This window comes from Bacillus rossius (assembly GCF_032445375.1).
Source record: "Bacillus rossius redtenbacheri isolate Brsri chromosome 4 unlocalized genomic scaffold, Brsri_v3 Brsri_v3_scf4_2, whole genome shotgun sequence".
In the NCBI taxonomy this organism is placed as follows: domain Eukaryota; kingdom Metazoa; phylum Arthropoda; class Insecta; order Phasmatodea; family Bacillidae; genus Bacillus; species Bacillus rossius.
In genome coordinates this window covers 39,277,526-39,294,807 of record NW_026962011.1, presented here as the reverse complement: position 1 = coordinate 39,294,807, position 17,282 = coordinate 39,277,526, and the positions used below count along the sequence as shown (strand labels likewise).

Here is a 17,282-nt window from a genome sequence, read left to right as displayed (position 1 = left end):
TTAAATAGCACAATTTTGCATTTAAAATTCCAAATTTTTCCGGGGAGGGGGGGGGGAGACCGACCTCCCGCTCTAGGACTGAGGTAGGTGTGATACATCTTTTCGCCCCCCCCCCCCCCCCAACTCATGAAAACGTTCCGACGTCCCTGCAGGACAACAATGTCGAGGGACGGGGGAAACAAGAATTTATTTTTAACAGAGGCGTAACAACTAAATTTCCAAAAGGGGAGGGGGGCGGGGGCAATATACCTTTTTTATAAAGAATCATCGATCCCCCCCTATTGAAGCAGGGGCTGGGGGGGGGGGTCCCTCCCCCGGGAAAATTTTTTATTTCAAGGTGGAAAATGGTGCTATTTAAGCAGTTTTATTATCTAAAAATTGATTACACAGCACTTTATTTGCCCCCGTTTGCCCCCACTTCAAGGTTTCAGAGGGGAGGCAAAATACCCTTGCCCCCCCACCCCTGTTGTTGCGCCCCTGATTTTTAACGTACTGCAATGAATCATTTTCAAAAAAAAAAAAAAAAATACATGTCCAGGGGACACGTGAGCTTGAAAATATATAATGCCAAATACTTCAGAAATATACTTAAAACTCAGTTAACAGTATATTATAAGTAGAGACAGGAAAAAATTCGCGGGTTCAAATGAACTTCAGGATAGACTCCAATATCCTCTACACACTCGGGCAAATGCCAACTGTGCATTGGCTGCTGACTTGTGAGTCGTCTCGACTGTGTAACCTGTGATTCGACACTTCTATGAGTGAGGGTCTCTAATTATGGCCCTCAGTCCTCCAGATTAACGGTGAACCAATGGCAGAAGCCGCACTAAGGTATAATTATTTGCATTTTTAGCATAGCACGAAATGAACTCGCGAATTTTTCAGGTCTCTAATTATAAATCATGTTCTATTACAGTATTTACATGTAACAAACATTTATTTAATTTAAATTTTAAAAAAAAGGTTAAACAACCTACATATTTGAAAAAAAATCCTTAGTATTAAGTTGCATAATGTGATGTTTTAAAAACTGATGATGAATAAGCTTGAAATTGTAAAAGTGTTATGACGTAGGAGGGAACTGGAAGAGGAAGGGTGACGGCTGGTTGTATCTGCCTGCAATCGGCGACAACCTGCCACATCGCTTGGCCGTCGACTGTGTGAACTAGACTCCATGTTCAGAAAGAGCACCATTTGGAATTTATGCGTATATTTCCCCCCCAATAAATATGATTTGCCATTTACATTTTAAACAGGGCGACCATGAAAATATTTTCGCGTATCCAAGTTTACCCCTTGAATCTGATGGTGTGAGCCTGTGTACATTGATCCTGTGGTACATGGTGCTTGTTGTTTAATCTGGTACGTAGAAAGATCGTGGACATAACAAAAGCTTGTGATAAAACAATGAATTATGATTGAAAAATGCATACGAATGAAAAAAATTTCCACAAGATTGTTTTTGTTATGTCCACGTTCTTTCGACGTACTATATACGACAGAACCATGCAATAAAGATTAAAACGATAAACTTGGATACATGATACTGAATGCTTGCCGATTTTCTGAGTTCCGTTGGGAGAGTGATGATAATAGTTAAACAGAAGAGGTCGTTCTTAAAACAATAAAGATATAAGAAACTTTAACTAATTCAAAAGAAAAATATTTATTAGAAGCAATGGCTTATACATTATGGTATTCCATTAAATTATGAATTATGCCTTTATAAAGACCAATTTAAAATCATAAACAATTCAATTTATTATAACCTAATAACTGTTGAAACTTAGTGGTGTCTACTGTTATACAGAAAAAAAAATGCATACCACCGGATAATAGTACGAAGTAGTTTAAAGATACACGAAAAGTATTTTTTAATTAAAAGATTTATAAGGAAATAATTTTGCAACAATTTAAAGCTTTTACATCACTAATTGCACAATTTTGGCTTAGTTTATTTTGGGAATATTCCTTTATTGTAATGTTAATGACTATTTGACATCTTTATAAGTTACCTAACCAACGACAAACGTTAATTTATTAGCTTTCTCACTTTCAGTTCAGAAAGTATTGGCCAGTGGTATGATATTCTAAGGGACTTCAAGAGGTTGGAAGAGCACACACAACCACCTGTTCAGTAGCACATCTGAGTGGGTTCGAGTACTCAAATGTTCACCCCGTTCAAAATATATTTATTTTGACAAGTGGTAAATGAACATTCAGACTTTGACAAGTGGTTCAGTGAACATTCAGACTTTTACAAGTGGTTCAGTGAACATTCAGACTTTGACAGGTGGTTAAGTGAACATTCAGACTTTGACAAGTGGTTCAGTGAACATTCAGACTTTGAGAAGTGGTTCAGTGAACATTCAGACTTTGACAGCTGGATATTCTTTTAAAAATAACAAAATGTTTTGTACATTATTAGTTAGTCTGAAGCTACATCAACTTGTGCTAGTATTTTTTTTATTTTGCCACAATATTCAGCTGTCAAAGTGTGAATGTTCCTTGAAGCATTTGTCAATAAAGAGACACAGCCCGTGAAGAGAGCAATAACACAGATTATGAACCACATTTATTTCCACAGGAGAATTTATAAATGAGCAATACTGAAAGAGGTCATTTATTCTCTGTGTGAGAATATTGCAAGTGGCTGCAATTGTACTCGTTTTAACTAGACTGTCGAACACTATGTTTCTAGAACCAGGGTCGTAGCCAGGATTTTGTGAAGGAAGGTGTCCAGTATAACGTTTATATCACAATTTACGAGTAAGTTTTCTTTATAATGGAATTTTAAAAGATTATTGTTTCTCACACTAAAATCCCAGGGATTAGTAGACTTTTAGTACTACAAACTTTACAGATAACATTTTTTAGCAATGATTTACCTTGAGAAAAGAAAATTGGACATATTATATTTTGATCATAAACTTTGTTCTTAAGTTCATCGGTTGATGAATTCGTTAAGACAATGTGTGTCTATATATATATATATATATATATATATATATATATATATATATATATATATATATGTATGTGTGTGTGTGTGTGTGTGTGTGTGTGTGTGTGTCAGTCTGTGTGTGTTATTAAATAAAGTTTGCATGAAAGACATACTTACAGTTACACATGTGCAATCTGGCGTGAAACATAGACTGTTCTTGGAAACGTGATTCCTGCTGTTTCTGTGTGTGAGGGCTGAAATATGGATACACTGTAATACACTGTTGTTTCCCACTATGGATTACAATAATATTTTCAAAATGATATCTTTGTAACCTTATTAATAACCTTAATTGCTTTTTTTTAAATTCTGTATTAGCTTGTTTGTTTTTCCGGGAGGGAGGGAGGGGACCGGACCGGGGACGCACCACAACGCCGAACGTACAATAACGCCGAAAACCATAACGCCGAATGCCAAATTGACTACAAAGCCGACAGCTAGAAAATTGCTGTGTACCACAACGCCGAAATACATTAACGCCGAAAAATGTCATTGCAGGACTGTCACAACATTTTTCGGCGTTACTGTATTTCGGCGTTACTGTATTTCGGCGTTGTGGTACGCAGCAGTTTTCTAGCTGTCGGCGTTGCGGTCAATTTGGCATCCGGCGTTGTGGTATTTCGGCGTCGTGATAACGACCCGATCGGACCCCTCTGGCTCCGGCCCTGCTCGAGTGGTGTGCCAACCTGAGGGGCCGGCGCCGGGGACTGCCAGCTGTCCGTCTCGGCCGCGTCCCGTCTGGAGTCCGGGGACCCGGGCTTGGGGCTGCCGGCTCGGGCGACGCGCTCCGAGGCCAGGCCGTCGGAACCTGCGGGCCGTCACACGGCGTCACACGGCGTCACACGGCGTCACACGGCGTCACGCGGCGACCCCCTTCCCTTCCTCCGCCGACACCATCACCACCTGGGCCGGGCTCATGAACCGCAACGACGCAACGACGCCACACGTTCAAAACATCATCCAACGGCGGCTTCAGGATGACTTTTCGGGAGGGGGTTATCGCACAAAGAAAGGTCGCGGTTGCAAAAAAAAAAATGAAAGTGGTCAGATATTGGCCTTGGAATTATTATTTACAAATTACAGGTTTCAAATACACAACCTTAGTAGCTCCATGCAACTTTTGATGAGATAGAAGTTTAACATACGAAATTAAATATCTAAGTAAACATGAATACACACTAATCAATAAAATTGGTCTCGGGAGGGGCTATCGCCCCCACCGCCCCCCGCTTCTGGAGCCGCGCTTGAGATCATCGCTGTCGTTCGTACAGCTCGGAAGGTCGCAAGACCCTACAGCTTGAAACTATAAAACTGTAGAAAACCTAATTCATTCCTGGGCTTCTTTTTATAATTCATGTTTATCATGAAAAAATTAAATCGTTCAATAATTTTATCTAACAGTGCCACTCTCCTTCACCGTGCGAATGTTTAAAAACTGAGAACGTCATGTATATAATAAAACAATATCGTGGCCGCCTGTGCACATAACATATGCGTCTTATTAATAAAGTTTTCGAAAAACATTCCACTTCAAATACGAAAGGCGGAAACGAAAGCCGAAATGCACGAAGTTGAAATTTTTGGCGATGCTTGCATTGCGTAGTTTACAAACGAGTAGGCCCTACTTCAAAACGTCGTTATTGAACTTCTTGCGTCTCGTGCGTTCTTTCGTAGTTTATAAACGGGGGAGCTGAATTGTTGCCCCTTGGAAGGGCAGCCCTTCAGGATTTTTCTGACAGTGGTGTTTTTGAAAGGTTGTCTGAAATGTTGCCCCTTGGATGGGCAGCCCTTCAGGATTTTTCTGACAGTGGTTAGTTTAGTTTAGGTTAGGTTAGGTTAGGTTAGGTTAGGTTAGGTCACTTTACAAACTAACCACTGTCAGAAAAATCCTGAAGGGTTGCCCTTCCAAGGGGCAACAATTCAAACAACCTTTCAAAAACACCACTATCAGAAAAATCCTGATGGGCTGCCCTTCCAAGGGGCAAGTTTTCAGGATTATTCAAACACTTAAAGAAACAAGTTTTCAGAAATTGGATGGGCTGCCCTTCCAGTCGCTGTACAAACAAACAATTGCCAGAAAAATCCTGAATGGCTGCCCTTCCAAGGGGCAGAATTTCAGTCGCCCCTTATAAACCTGGCGTTAGGCCGTGCCCGAATTCGCCTGAAAAGTATTTATTTATACGTACTTGTTCCCGGAGGAGAAATCACGAGGGCTGCCCTTACTGAAGTGATGAATACAGATATGCAACTACACTTCTCTCCTACTTGCCAGTAAAGAAACGTCGCATTTTTTGGGATACGTTTGTAGGTTTTATTTGATAGAACATTTATATTTTACTAGGAATATCCAATTAAATAAAAATAATTCTAAACAAAACTATAAGGAAATTTCGACTAATATATTCACATACATACTGACCGTAATATACGAGACAAAGGTTGAATGTTAATGTAAGATGCTGTTAATTATTGTATCAGTATATAAGTATACACAAATACTTATTTTATCTGAAAATATTTGTTGGGACTAAATTTATTTATAAAAAATGAAGGGAAAAAAATTATTTAGTTGGATAATCCGTTTGTGGAAGCCAAGCACTGCACATGTCCGGATTATACCAGACCTCGCTAGGGCGAGTAAAGTAGGCCAGGTCGCAATCACATAACTGTCTACTTGAAATCGGTCACGGCCTTGATATCTCAATATTTATAGCCGTGCTTTTGCTATATATTTCCAGACTCTTTAAAATGATATGCCATCTCGGCCCAAAAAAAAGTTGACATTAAATTCAGATCGTTATAATATACATTCTTATACTCTATAACAGGTTATATTTTTAATCCCTAGTTTTAACAGAAACGACTTATTTTAATTTCTTAGAAATAACAGTTGTTTAAGTGAGTTGGATTAAGTGTTACTTTCTACAGCAGTTTGTATTCTTATCTACAAAAAAATGTAATTGAAAGTAATTTAAGAGAGTTGATGTATGAATTCACCAGCACCAATTTTCTAAATCATAAAAAAAAAACAGACTCTAACATAACATCACTTATTTTATTTGAAGTACTAAGGTAGTGAGTTGCCTTGGTGCTAAGAAGAGGTATCTTCAAATCATCCGGTTTGATTCTGCCTCGGATTCTACACTGTTAGAAAATTTCACCTTGAATTTACGAAAAACGCTGAGTACAAATAAATAATCCAGGGATCTTCGTATGTTTATCGTTATCTTTCTAAATTTGCGGGTACTAAGTTCACTTTCTTTGAGTGAGCATGATTCCAAATGAATAATCTTGGTAATACCAGCAAAACTTCAAAACTTGTCAAGACTACTATAAAAGGACACTCCTATTTCTTCCGAACCCCCTCCAACGCAATCACGGCACCGAATTTGGAAGTGTTAACACGGCGCAGTTTCTACAAATATACCGTTACATGAAATTACGAAGAACTCTTTGTTTGTTTGTTTGTTTGAGGTAAATACTTCGTTGAAAAGTCCGTAAGTTTATTGTCATTTCTAACCGTGTAGAGCCGGCAAGCTCACAAGCGACAGGAGTAAGGCCTTTGAATATATATACTGTATAGAAGTCACGAGTGGATAGGATTTACTCTACGTTTTTCAGGAGCGCATGATGAGCAGCTTGGGAACTTCACCGCTGCAGTGCGCTGCCGTAACGCCCTGTATCGTCTTAGGTTGTTATTTACACGTTAGAGCGCAGCACTGTCGCCCGCCGTCATTCCCCCGCACCCCCCCCCCCCACCCAACATTCACTGCAGCTCATGGTCGTTCAACGGGAGGGGGAAGGGGTGTTTGAAGAGTTCGACACTTGTCCGCTAGGGACCACCGCAAGTCGATGCCCTAGAGATGGTGGCGATTGCAGCGGTGAATTAACCAACTACCTCAAACCGTATTAGAAATTTTAACCTGGGCTGGCGACTTCTATACAGTATATATATATTCGAAGGTAAGGCTCACTCCCGAGTGGGCTACGAACCACCTGGCCGCCGGACCCAGAGCTCAAGCGGGGAACGCCGGCGCCGACCTGTGGACGGGTTGAGGATGTCCGGCTTGCAGTCGTCCTCGGGCGCCGGCTTCACCATGTACGACATGACGTAGCGCTGGTCGCCGTGGCTCACGCTGACGGTGGTCGCGGCCCCCGGCGGCTCCCGCTGCTTGCCGGGCGCCGCGTCGAGGGGCGCCGCCTCCGCCTTGCCCGGCGGCCGCCGCCGCCTCCGCCGCCGCCGCAGCGCCAGCGCCGCCGCCAGCAGCGCGCTCGCCGCCGCAGCCAGCGCCGCCCCCGCCAGCAGCGCCGCCAGCGGGAAGTCCTCGCCCGCCCCCGACAAGGGCCCTGCGCCGCCACGGGCCGGTCAGTGGCGGGGCCAGAGATCGGAACACACACGCTCCGAAGATTCCAGGGAGAAAATTTATGCCATACAAACTAACCTACTGACTTTTTATGTACTTTATACTAAAAAGGGCTTTCATTTTATCTTGTATTCATATACTCGTAAAATCAGTTTTTTGGCCATACAAAATTATACATTAATTATATATTATGTATGATTTATTTATGATTTATTTTTATGATTTATATTTATCTTTGGAACACTCTTAATGTGTAATATTTGCCTTGACGAAAACGAATTAAAATATTTAAACTTTAAGAAAATAGTTATTGCTTAAAAAGAAGTTGCAACCAATATGACATATTTTGGTTGCTAAATCTCTCTCTCCATAGTTGAATATTCCAATGTAATAAACGAAACAAACACAGATTATTTAGCACCAGGCTCACAAGAGGAGAAGTGGCAGAATAACAGGAGGAGAGGAAGGAAGATGGGAGGAGAGGTAGGCTCATAGGAGGAGGAGAGGCAGGCTCACAGGAGGAGGAGGAGAAGACTCATGGGAGGAGTAGAGGTAGGCTCACAGGAGGAGGTGCAATCTCATGGGTGAAGGAGGGGCAGGCTCACAAGAGAAGGAGGTGCAGGCTCACGGTGAAAGAGAGGTTGTCTCACGGGAGGAAAACAGGCTGGCTGACGGGAGTAGGAGGGCAGGCTCACAGGAGGAGGGGAAGGCTCACAGGAGGAGGGGAAGGCTCACAGGAGGAGGGGAAGGATCACGGGAGGAGGAGGGGATGGCTCACAGGAGGAGGGGATGGCTCACAGGAGGAGGGGAAGGCTCACGGGAGGAGCAGAGGAAGGAAGATGGGAGGAGGAGAGTCTGCCTCACGGGAGGAGGAGGGGATGGCTCACAGGAGGAGGGGAAGGCTCACGGGAGGAGCAGAGGAAGGAAGATGGGAGGAGAGTCTGCCTCACGGGAGGAGGAGGGGAAGGCTCACAGGAGGAGGGGAAGGCTCACAGGAGGAGGGGAAGGCTCACAGGAGGAGGGGAAGGATCACGGGAGGAGGAGGGGATGGCTCACAGGAGGAGGGGATGGCTCACAGGAGGAGGGGAAGGCTCACGGGAGGAGCAGAGGAAGGAAGATGGGAGGAGGAGAGTCTGCCTCACGGGAGGAGGAGGGGATGGCTCACAGGAGGAGGGGAAGGCTCACGGGAGGAGCAGAGGAAGGAAGATGGGAGGAGAGTCTGCCTCACGGGAGGAGGAGGGGAAGGCTCACAGGAGGAGGGGAAGGATCACGGGAGGAGGAGGGGATGGCTCACAGGAGGAGGGGATGGCTCACAGGAGGAGGGGAAGGCTCACGGGAGGAGCAGAGGAAGGAAGATGGGAGGAGGAGAGTCTGCCTCACGGGAGGAGGAGGGGATGGCTCACAGGAGGAGGGGAAGGCTCACGGGAGGAGCAGAGGAAGGAAGATGGGAGGAGAGTCTGCCTCACGGGAGGAGGAGGGGATGGCTCACAGGAGGAGGGGAAGGCTCACGGGAGGAGGGGAAGGCTCACGGGAGGAGGGGAAGGCTCACGGGAGGAGGGGAAGGCTCACGGGTGGAGGAGGGGCAGGCCCACCTGTGCGCCGCTCCGCGTCGCCCAGCGCCACGTCCTCGAGCACGAAGGCCTCGCTGCGGCCCTTCTGGTTGGCGGCGTACAGCAGCAGCCGCAGCGTGGGCGAGTCGGCGGGCAGCAGGTCGGCGGGCTGCAGCAGGAACGAGGGCTGGCCGCTCGCCGAGAGGTTGAGGCGCAGGCTCATGGTGACCGGGTCGTAGGCCTCGAGCACGAAGCTCTGCGGCAGGCCGCCGTCGTAGCCCGCCACGCAGTCCACCTCCAGGTGGTCGTCGGCCGAGTGGTTGCCGCTGGCGGCGCGCAGGGTGCAGTTGCGCAGCGGGCTGGGGTTCACTGCGCCGAGCACAAGCACATCACGCATCTCGTCCACGTGCACCTTTTCAGATACTTGTGCCGTGTGCGTAGGGGCAGGCATTTTTCGCGAAAAAGATCCGAACGCTTATTAGACTGCAACGTGGTACACCCGCACCTGTGGTTTCTTCTTCCTTGTGATTAGCGGCCGTCTAGCGAGAGAAGTCGTTGCCTTATTTGGCCGAGCCACTCAGGACGCTTTTGCTTCCGCACTGAATCACTGTGATTGGTGTTGTAACTCTCGATATGTACCTGGGAGAAACTCACCCAATCACGAAACACAGACGATGCTATAGTGTTTTTACTTTCATCTAGTCTCGAAATCTTTTCGCGAAATTTGCATGCCCCTACGTATGCATCACGAAGTCCATACAACCTAATATTAATTTAATTATGAATTGGGGAATAGTGCATAATATATATATATTAAATATAATAAAATAATGACATGAAAATATTTAAAAAGTTAAATATTGTTACTTCAAAACATATAAAAATTATAGTCTGAAACGCTATTACAGCTTATAAACTAATAACCTGAACAAATTATTTCACGATTTTTTAAATAGTGTTTTCTTCCTTGGTAGTACATTTATATAAGTGAATATTTAAAAAGTGAGTTTTATTTATGAATTAATGTCCTTGACTCTGAAAGTTAAGAGCCTTATGTAAATTCATATATGTTGTATAGTTTTGCAAAATAATTTGTCTAATTTATCAGTAGAATAAACTAAAATTATCGTAATACATAGCTTTTATTTTGTTGTGCGTGCATAATATGGCCTATTTACGGCTACAATTTTATTTAAAATAATGCATTTCATCGCACTAAATTACCTACGGACAATTCCTTTTCAAAATAAAAAACTGCAATTTCACACCAGGGTTACATTATTTTATACAAATGAACTGCAACCCTTATATTCTTAATGAAATGAGAATATTACCTACAAAATTTCAATTCACACAGCAGGTCTCAGTACAAGAAAATCCTACCCATAAAACTTATCATTCACGCTTAATTAATTCCCATGAATTTTTTAATTCGTGGTAATTTAAATCTCGATTTTCAAAAACACGTATTTTACATTATTCAAATATTTTTTTTTTTTAATAATCAAAACAAACATAGATTTGTATATGGTGACTTCGATGATTGTATAAGAAATTAACCTTACGATGAATACATTTCTTTAACGGGTACGTATGTATCCATTAAAAAAAAAAGTATTCATCATACAATAAATTTTCTTCGACAACCATCAAAGTCACAAGATAAAATAAATCTATCTATACGTTCGTCTTTCAAGCGTGAGAGAGCATGTATTTACACGGGGTGGGGTCTCAGGCTGAAAAATAAGTAGATAAACATAAAATTGTTATGTTGTTAACTAACAGTATAATTGTTCTATTTTCAGCTGAAATTTATTTGTTGAAAATGAAAATTATTTTTTTCAAACCTGTTGTTCAACTGGTTAAAAACCTTTTTGTAAATACTAAAAAATGATACACGACCGAGCTTCTCTGGTCATGCAAAGTAAAAAAAACTGGCCAAATACGCATTTTAAAGGGCTGTGGGGTGCAGGGGTGAAGGCAGGGGGGGTTTTAGGGGTTCAAACCCTCCTTAGCACCAAATCTTTAATTAATTTCTTATTCATCATTCAAACAAATCTCATATTAAAATGAATAAAATTTTTACCATTACAATATTTAAATTTAAGTACCGAAAACTGCTAAAATAGCACTATTTTACACCTTAAAATCCAAATTTTCCCGGGGGAGGACCCCCGGACCCCCCGCTTTAATGCGGGGGGGGGGAAATGCTACTTAACACCCCCCATACACAAATCCTAGCTACGCCACTGGTGGGGTGTGATCGGATGTGAGTAGTATCCGGTGGTCGGTTCTGGTGCAGGCCTCGAGGCGAGGACCAGGGAAGGGGGGGGGGGGGAACGAGCGGAGCGGGGACGGACGACGCGCAGACCTGCGGGCACCACGTGGAAGACGCAGGGCTCGGCCTGGCGCCCCACGGAGTTGCGGCCCCAGCACGCCAGCGTGCCGTAGTCGCGGTCCGAGGTGAGCGCGTGCTGCAGCTCGGCGCCCGCCCCGGCGGCCGGCTCGCGCGTGTGGAACGCCCCCGAGCCCTCGCCGCTGTTGCTGAACTGCCACTCGAAGCGCGCGTCCTCCGGGTCTGCGGCCACGTCGCAGCGCAGGCGCACCGTCTCGCCCGGCGAGGCTCCCACCACCGCCTCGCCCTCCCCGCGGCACACGGGCGCGACTGCAACACCCCGCCTTCCCCTCCTCCAGTCCTCCTCCTCCTCCTCCTCCTCCTCCTCCTCATCATCATCAGTCACCAAGCCACCGTCACTTGGCACGGTGGCGGATCCAGAGGTTCACCTCGGAGGGGGGCACTCTAGGATTTCAGAATAGCCAGAGAAAAAAATATCTTAAAATTGACTAAATTTGTATTTAATCTACTCGCACTACACATAACATCCAACCACCAGATTTTATTATTCTACAAAGAAATTCATTAATTACATTGAAATATTTTATTTGTTTCAGAAACAATCATTTTTGTCGGCAATATTAATGTAGCAGACAACTGGTTTTTCCGGGGGGGAGAGGAGGGGGGGGGAATTGCCCCTGGTGGCCCCCCCCCCCTGGATCCGCCACTGGCCAAGTGAGAGCAGCTTCAAGTACCTCACTCAATTACTCAACTATTTCCTATCCAAAACACGTGAATTTTGGACATATCAGAGATGTTAATGTTGTATGCCACAAGAAAAAAAAAAGTCAAACGGTGGTCAATTCTACGGTTTAAAGCGTATTCTGCCCAAATTGTGGACATAGTGTCTTATGCCTCCGATGTGCATTTATATTAACAATATATAATTCAAACAGAAACCCCTGTGAGGGGTGGGAATGCGGGGGCCACTCACAGCGCACCCGCAGCGCCACGGGCCGCGAGGCCGTCTCGCCGTGCGTGTTGGCCGCGGCGCAGGTGTAGAGGCCGCCGTGCTGGCGCGCCACGCCCTGCAGCACCAGGCTGCGCGTGCTGAGGATCACGCCCGAGGACACGTTCTGGGTGACCGCCGCGCCCTGCGCACACGCACACGCACACTCACTCACTCTCCCGCCCGCGCGAACCACGGAGATCACCGCGTCTGCGACGTGCGACATCCGAGCTCTCGGCATGCCGCGGTGCTGCCATCTGTACAGGATGGCGCGAACCAAAGTTCTGTTTGATGGATTTAAAAAAAGTTGGGCAGTATTTTAATAAAATTCCTTGTCGGAAATTAGGTCCATAACCGAGGGTTCAGTATTTTTCCAAGTCTCTTTCGCTTTCGTCGGAGCCGTTTCGCTCTCAAAAATCGAATGATTCGATAAGTCGAAGTAGCGGCTTCAACAGCGAATTCTAGCGGCGGGTTCGAAAATTACGTGTGATCAGGGGCGTAGCCAGGGGGGGGGGGGTTAGGGGTTCAAATCCCCCCCCCCTTTGCACCTAATCTTTAATTAATTTCTTATTAATCACTCAAACAAATATAATATTAAAATTGATAAAATATTTACCATTACAATATTTAAATATAAGTACCGAAAACTGTTAAAATAGCACTATTTTACACCTTAAAATCCACATTTTCCCGGGGGAGGACCCCCGGACCCCCCGCTTTAATACAGGGGTGGGGGGGCCATGCTTCTTAACACCCCCCATACACAAATCCTGGCTACGCCACTGCGTGTGATTCGCGTCCAGAAATGTAGTTTCGAAAACACAATTAGCGTGTATTTATCAAGCTTGGCTCTACGTAAAATGTCATGTCGGAGTTCCGTATTCGAGAACGCGCGGGTTCGCTCGTCCAAGGAGGTGAGATGTCGCACGTCGTCGAGGTCAGGTGCCGGGGGACTCACGTCGTGCAGCCAGACGATCTTGTGCTCGCGCGGGTTCGCCCTGATGTCGCACTCGAAGTACACGTCGTCGCCCTCCTTGATCTCGTCGGGGTTGAGGGTGTTGCCCAGCTGCAGCGACACCTGGGGCGGGTCTGCGACCAAACCCGCGCGCACACACAGAAACAAGTCTGAAAACCTGGCCCCACCCAACAATTCCCGGGGTTTTCATTTAAGGGGGCCCCGCCTCGTCTGGATTGTATGTGTGTTAGCTTTGAATATATATACTGTATAGAAGTCGCCAGCCCAGGTTAAAATTTCTAATACGGTTTTGAGGTAGTTGGTTAATTCCCCACCGCAATCGCCACCATCTCTAGGGCATTGACTTGTGGTGGTCCCTAGCGGACAAATGTCTCCCCCTCCCGTTGAACGACCTTGAGCTGCAGTGAATGATAGATGGGGGGGAGGGGGCGGGGAATGACAGCAGGCGACAGTGCTGCGTTCTAACGTGTAAATAACAACTAAGACGATACAGGGCGTTACGGCAGCGCACTGCAGCGGTGAAGTTCCCAAGCTGCTCATCATACGCTTCTGAAAAACGTAGAGTAAATCCTATCCACTCGCGACTTCTATACAGTATATATATTCAAAGGTGTTAGTGAGGCGGGATGATAAGCGCGACGCTCGCTGGTGCTTCTAGCGCGGTATCGCCTTATAAGGCTCTGAACTGGCGCGCAGTCTTCTCGTCGTCACATGATAACTGAGAAACTTGAGCGGTGACCGTAACATTATATGGCTGAGAAATGATTATAAAGGGGTAATGCATGTCCCTTAAGTGCTTTCAAGAATCTGCACCGGTTGTTTTGTGCCTAAAAATTACTCTGAAAACATGTGTTTTAGCCATTTCAACTCTTCTAAAACTACAATTTAAAAACTTAATTCGGCCCTCAGCAAACTCTTAAATGCTTTTCGCGAGCAGACCCCACTCGGATATCTTCGAGTAGTTTTGAAATCACGTTGGTTTTTCCTGAAGCTCTGCATACCGTGTGTGTGCCAGGGTAGGCGGGGCCCTTAACAAGATAAGTCAAACCCCAGACATGTAGATACATTTGCGTCTTTTTAAAATAGGACTACGGCTGTTTTTTTTTATTTACCAAGTGCATGTTCAGCTGAAAACGGAAAAAGGGAGATGGGAAAAGACAACTGTGGTGACTGAAGGAAGGGAAGGGCAGGGAGGACGAGGCCACTCACAGACGACACTGAAGGAAGGGAAGGGCGGGGAGGACGAGGCAACTCACAGACGACGCAACTGTGGAGACTGAAGGAAGGGAAGGGCAGGGAGGACGAGGCAACTCACAGACGACGCAACTGTGGAGACTGAAGGAAGGGAAGGGCAGGGAGGACGAGGCAACTCACAGACGACGCAACTGTGGAGACTGAAGGAAGGGAAGGGCAGGGAGGACGAGGCCACTCACAGACGACACTGAAGGAAGGGAAGGGCGGGGAGGACAAGGCAACTCACAGACGACGCAACTGTGGAGACTGAAGGAAGGGAAGGGCAGGGAGGACGAGGCAACTCACAGACGACGCAACTGTGGAGACTGAAGGAAGGGAAGGGCAGGGAGGACGAGGCCACTCACAGACGACACTGAAGGAAGGGAAGGGCGGGGAGGACGAGGCAACTCACAGACGACGCAACTGTGGAGACTGAAGGAAGGGAAGGGCAGGGAGGACGAGGCAACTCACAGACGACGCAACTGTGGAGACTGAAGGAAGGGAAGGGCAGGGAGGACGAGGCCACTCACAGACGACACTGAAGGAAGGGAAGGGCGGGGAGGACGAGGCAACTCACAGACGACACTGAAGGAAGGGAAGGGCGGGGAGGACGAGGCAACTCACAGACGACGCAACTGTGGAGACTGAAGGAAGGGAAGGGCAGGGAGGACGAGGCCACTCACAGACGACACTGAAGGAAGGGAAGGGCGGGGAGGACGAGGCCACTCACAGACGACGCAACTGTGGAGACTGAAGGAAGGGAAGGGCAGGGAGGACGAGGCCACTCACAGACGACACTGAAGGAAGGGAAGGGCGGGGAGGACGAGGCCACTCACAGACGACGCAACTGTGGTGACTGAAGGAAGGGAAGGGCAGGGAGGACGAGGCAACTCACAGACGACGCAACTGTGGAGACTGAAGGAAGGGAAGGGCGGGGAGGACGAGGCAACTCACAGACGACGCAACTGTGGTGACTGAAGGAAGGGAAGGGCAGGGAGGACGAGGCAACTCACAGACGACGCAACTGTGGAGACTGAAGGAAGGGAAGGGCAGGGAGGACGAGGCCACTCACAGACGACACTGAAGGAAGGGAAGGGCGGGGAGGACGAGGCAACTCACAGACGACGCAACTGTGGAGACTGAAGGAAGGGAAGGGCAGGGAGGACGAGGCAACTCACAGACGACGCAACTGTGGAGACTGAAGGAAGGGAAGGGCAGGGAGGACGAGGCCACTCACAGACGACACTGAAGGAAGGGAAGGGCGGGGAGGACGAGGCAACTCACAGACGACGCAACTGTGGAGACTGAAGGAAGGGAAGGGCAGGGAGGACGAGGCCACTCACAGACGACACTGAAGGAAGGGAAGGGAGGGGAGGTCGAGGCCACTCACAGACGACGCAACTGTGGAGACTGAAGGAAGGGAAGGGCGGGGAGGACGAGGCCACTCACAGACGACGCAACTGTGGAGACTGAAGGAAGGGAAGGGCGGGGAGGACGAGGCCACTCACAGACGACACTGAAGGAAGGGAAGGGCAGGGAGGACGAGGCCACTCACAGACGACACTGAAGGAAGGGAAGGGCGGGGAGGACGAGGCAACTCACAGACGACGCAACTGTGGAGACTGAAGGAAGGGAAGGGCAGGGAGGACGAGGCCACTCACAGACGACACTGAAGGAAGGGAAGGGCGGGGAGGACGAGGCAACTCACAGACGACGCAACTGTGGAGACTGAAGGAAGGGAAGGGCAGGGAGGACGAGGCAACTCACAGACGACGCAACTGTGGAGACTGAAGGAAGGGAAGGGCAGGGAGGACGAGGCCACTCACAGACGACACTGAAGGAAGGGAAGGGCGGGGAGGACGAGGCAACTCACAGACGACGCAACTGTGGAGACTGAAGGAAGGGAAGGGCAGGGAGGACGAGGCCACTCACAGACGACACTGAAGGAAGGGAAGGGCGGGGAGGACGAGGCCACTCACAGACGACGCAACTGTGGTGACTGAAGGAAGGGAAGGGCAGGGAGGACGAGGCCACTCACAGACGACACTGAAGGAAGGGAAGGGCGGGGAGGACGAGGCAACTCACAGACGACGCAACTGTGGAGACTGAAGGAAGGGAAGGGCGGGGAGGACGAGGCCACTCACAGACGACGCAACTGTGGAGACTGAAGGAAGGGAAGGGCAGGGAGGACGAGGCCACTCACAGACGACACTGAAGGAAGGGAAGGGCGGGGAGGACGAGGCCACTCACAGACGACGCAACTGTGGTGACTGAAGGAAGGGAAGGGCAGGGAGGACGAGGCCACTCACAGACGACACTGAAGGAAGGGAAGGGCGGGGAGGACGAGGCAACTCACAGACGACGCAACTGTGGTGACTGAAGGAAGGGAAGGGCAGGGAGGACGAGGCAACTCACAGACGACGCAACTGTGGTGACTGAAGGAAGGGAAGGGCAGGGAGGACGAGGCCACTCACAGACGACACTGAAGGAAGGGAAGGGCGGGGAGGACGAGGCAACTCAAAGACGACGCAACTGTGGTGACTGAAGGAAGGGAAGGGCAGGGAGGACGAGGCAACTCACAGACGACGCAACTGTGGAGACTGAAGGAAGGGAAGGGCAGGGAGGACGAGGCAACTCACAGACGACGCAACTGTGGTGACTGAAGGAAGGGAAGGGCAGGGAGGACGAGGCCACTCACAGACGACACTGAAGGAAGGGAAGGGCGGGGAGGACGAGGCAACTCACAGACGACGCAACTGTGGTGACTGAAGGAAGGGAAGGGCGGGGAGGACGAGGCCACTCACAGAC

The 17,282-nt window shown here is 47.8% G+C and overlaps 1 protein-coding gene across 1 annotated transcript in view; it reads right to left on the bottom strand.

Annotated features, from left to right (window-relative positions):
* Positions 1 to 17,282, bottom strand: part of LOC134541835 (hemicentin-2-like) — a 169,459-nt gene that overhangs the window by 3,260 nt on the left and 148,917 nt on the right. The window contains exons 8-14 of the mRNA XM_063385530.1: positions 13,224 to 13,354; positions 12,251 to 12,410; positions 11,293 to 11,586; positions 8,964 to 9,290; positions 7,257 to 7,354; positions 7,049 to 7,214; positions 3,694 to 3,815 (exon numbers count right to left, since the gene is read on the bottom strand). Coding sequence (XP_063241600.1) covers positions 3,694 to 3,815; positions 7,049 to 7,214; positions 7,257 to 7,354; positions 8,964 to 9,290; positions 11,293 to 11,586; positions 12,251 to 12,410; positions 13,224 to 13,354 — 1,298 coding nt within the window. The remainder of the gene's footprint in view (positions 1 to 3,693; positions 3,816 to 7,048; positions 7,215 to 7,256; positions 7,355 to 8,963; positions 9,291 to 11,292; positions 11,587 to 12,250; positions 12,411 to 13,223; positions 13,355 to 17,282) is intronic.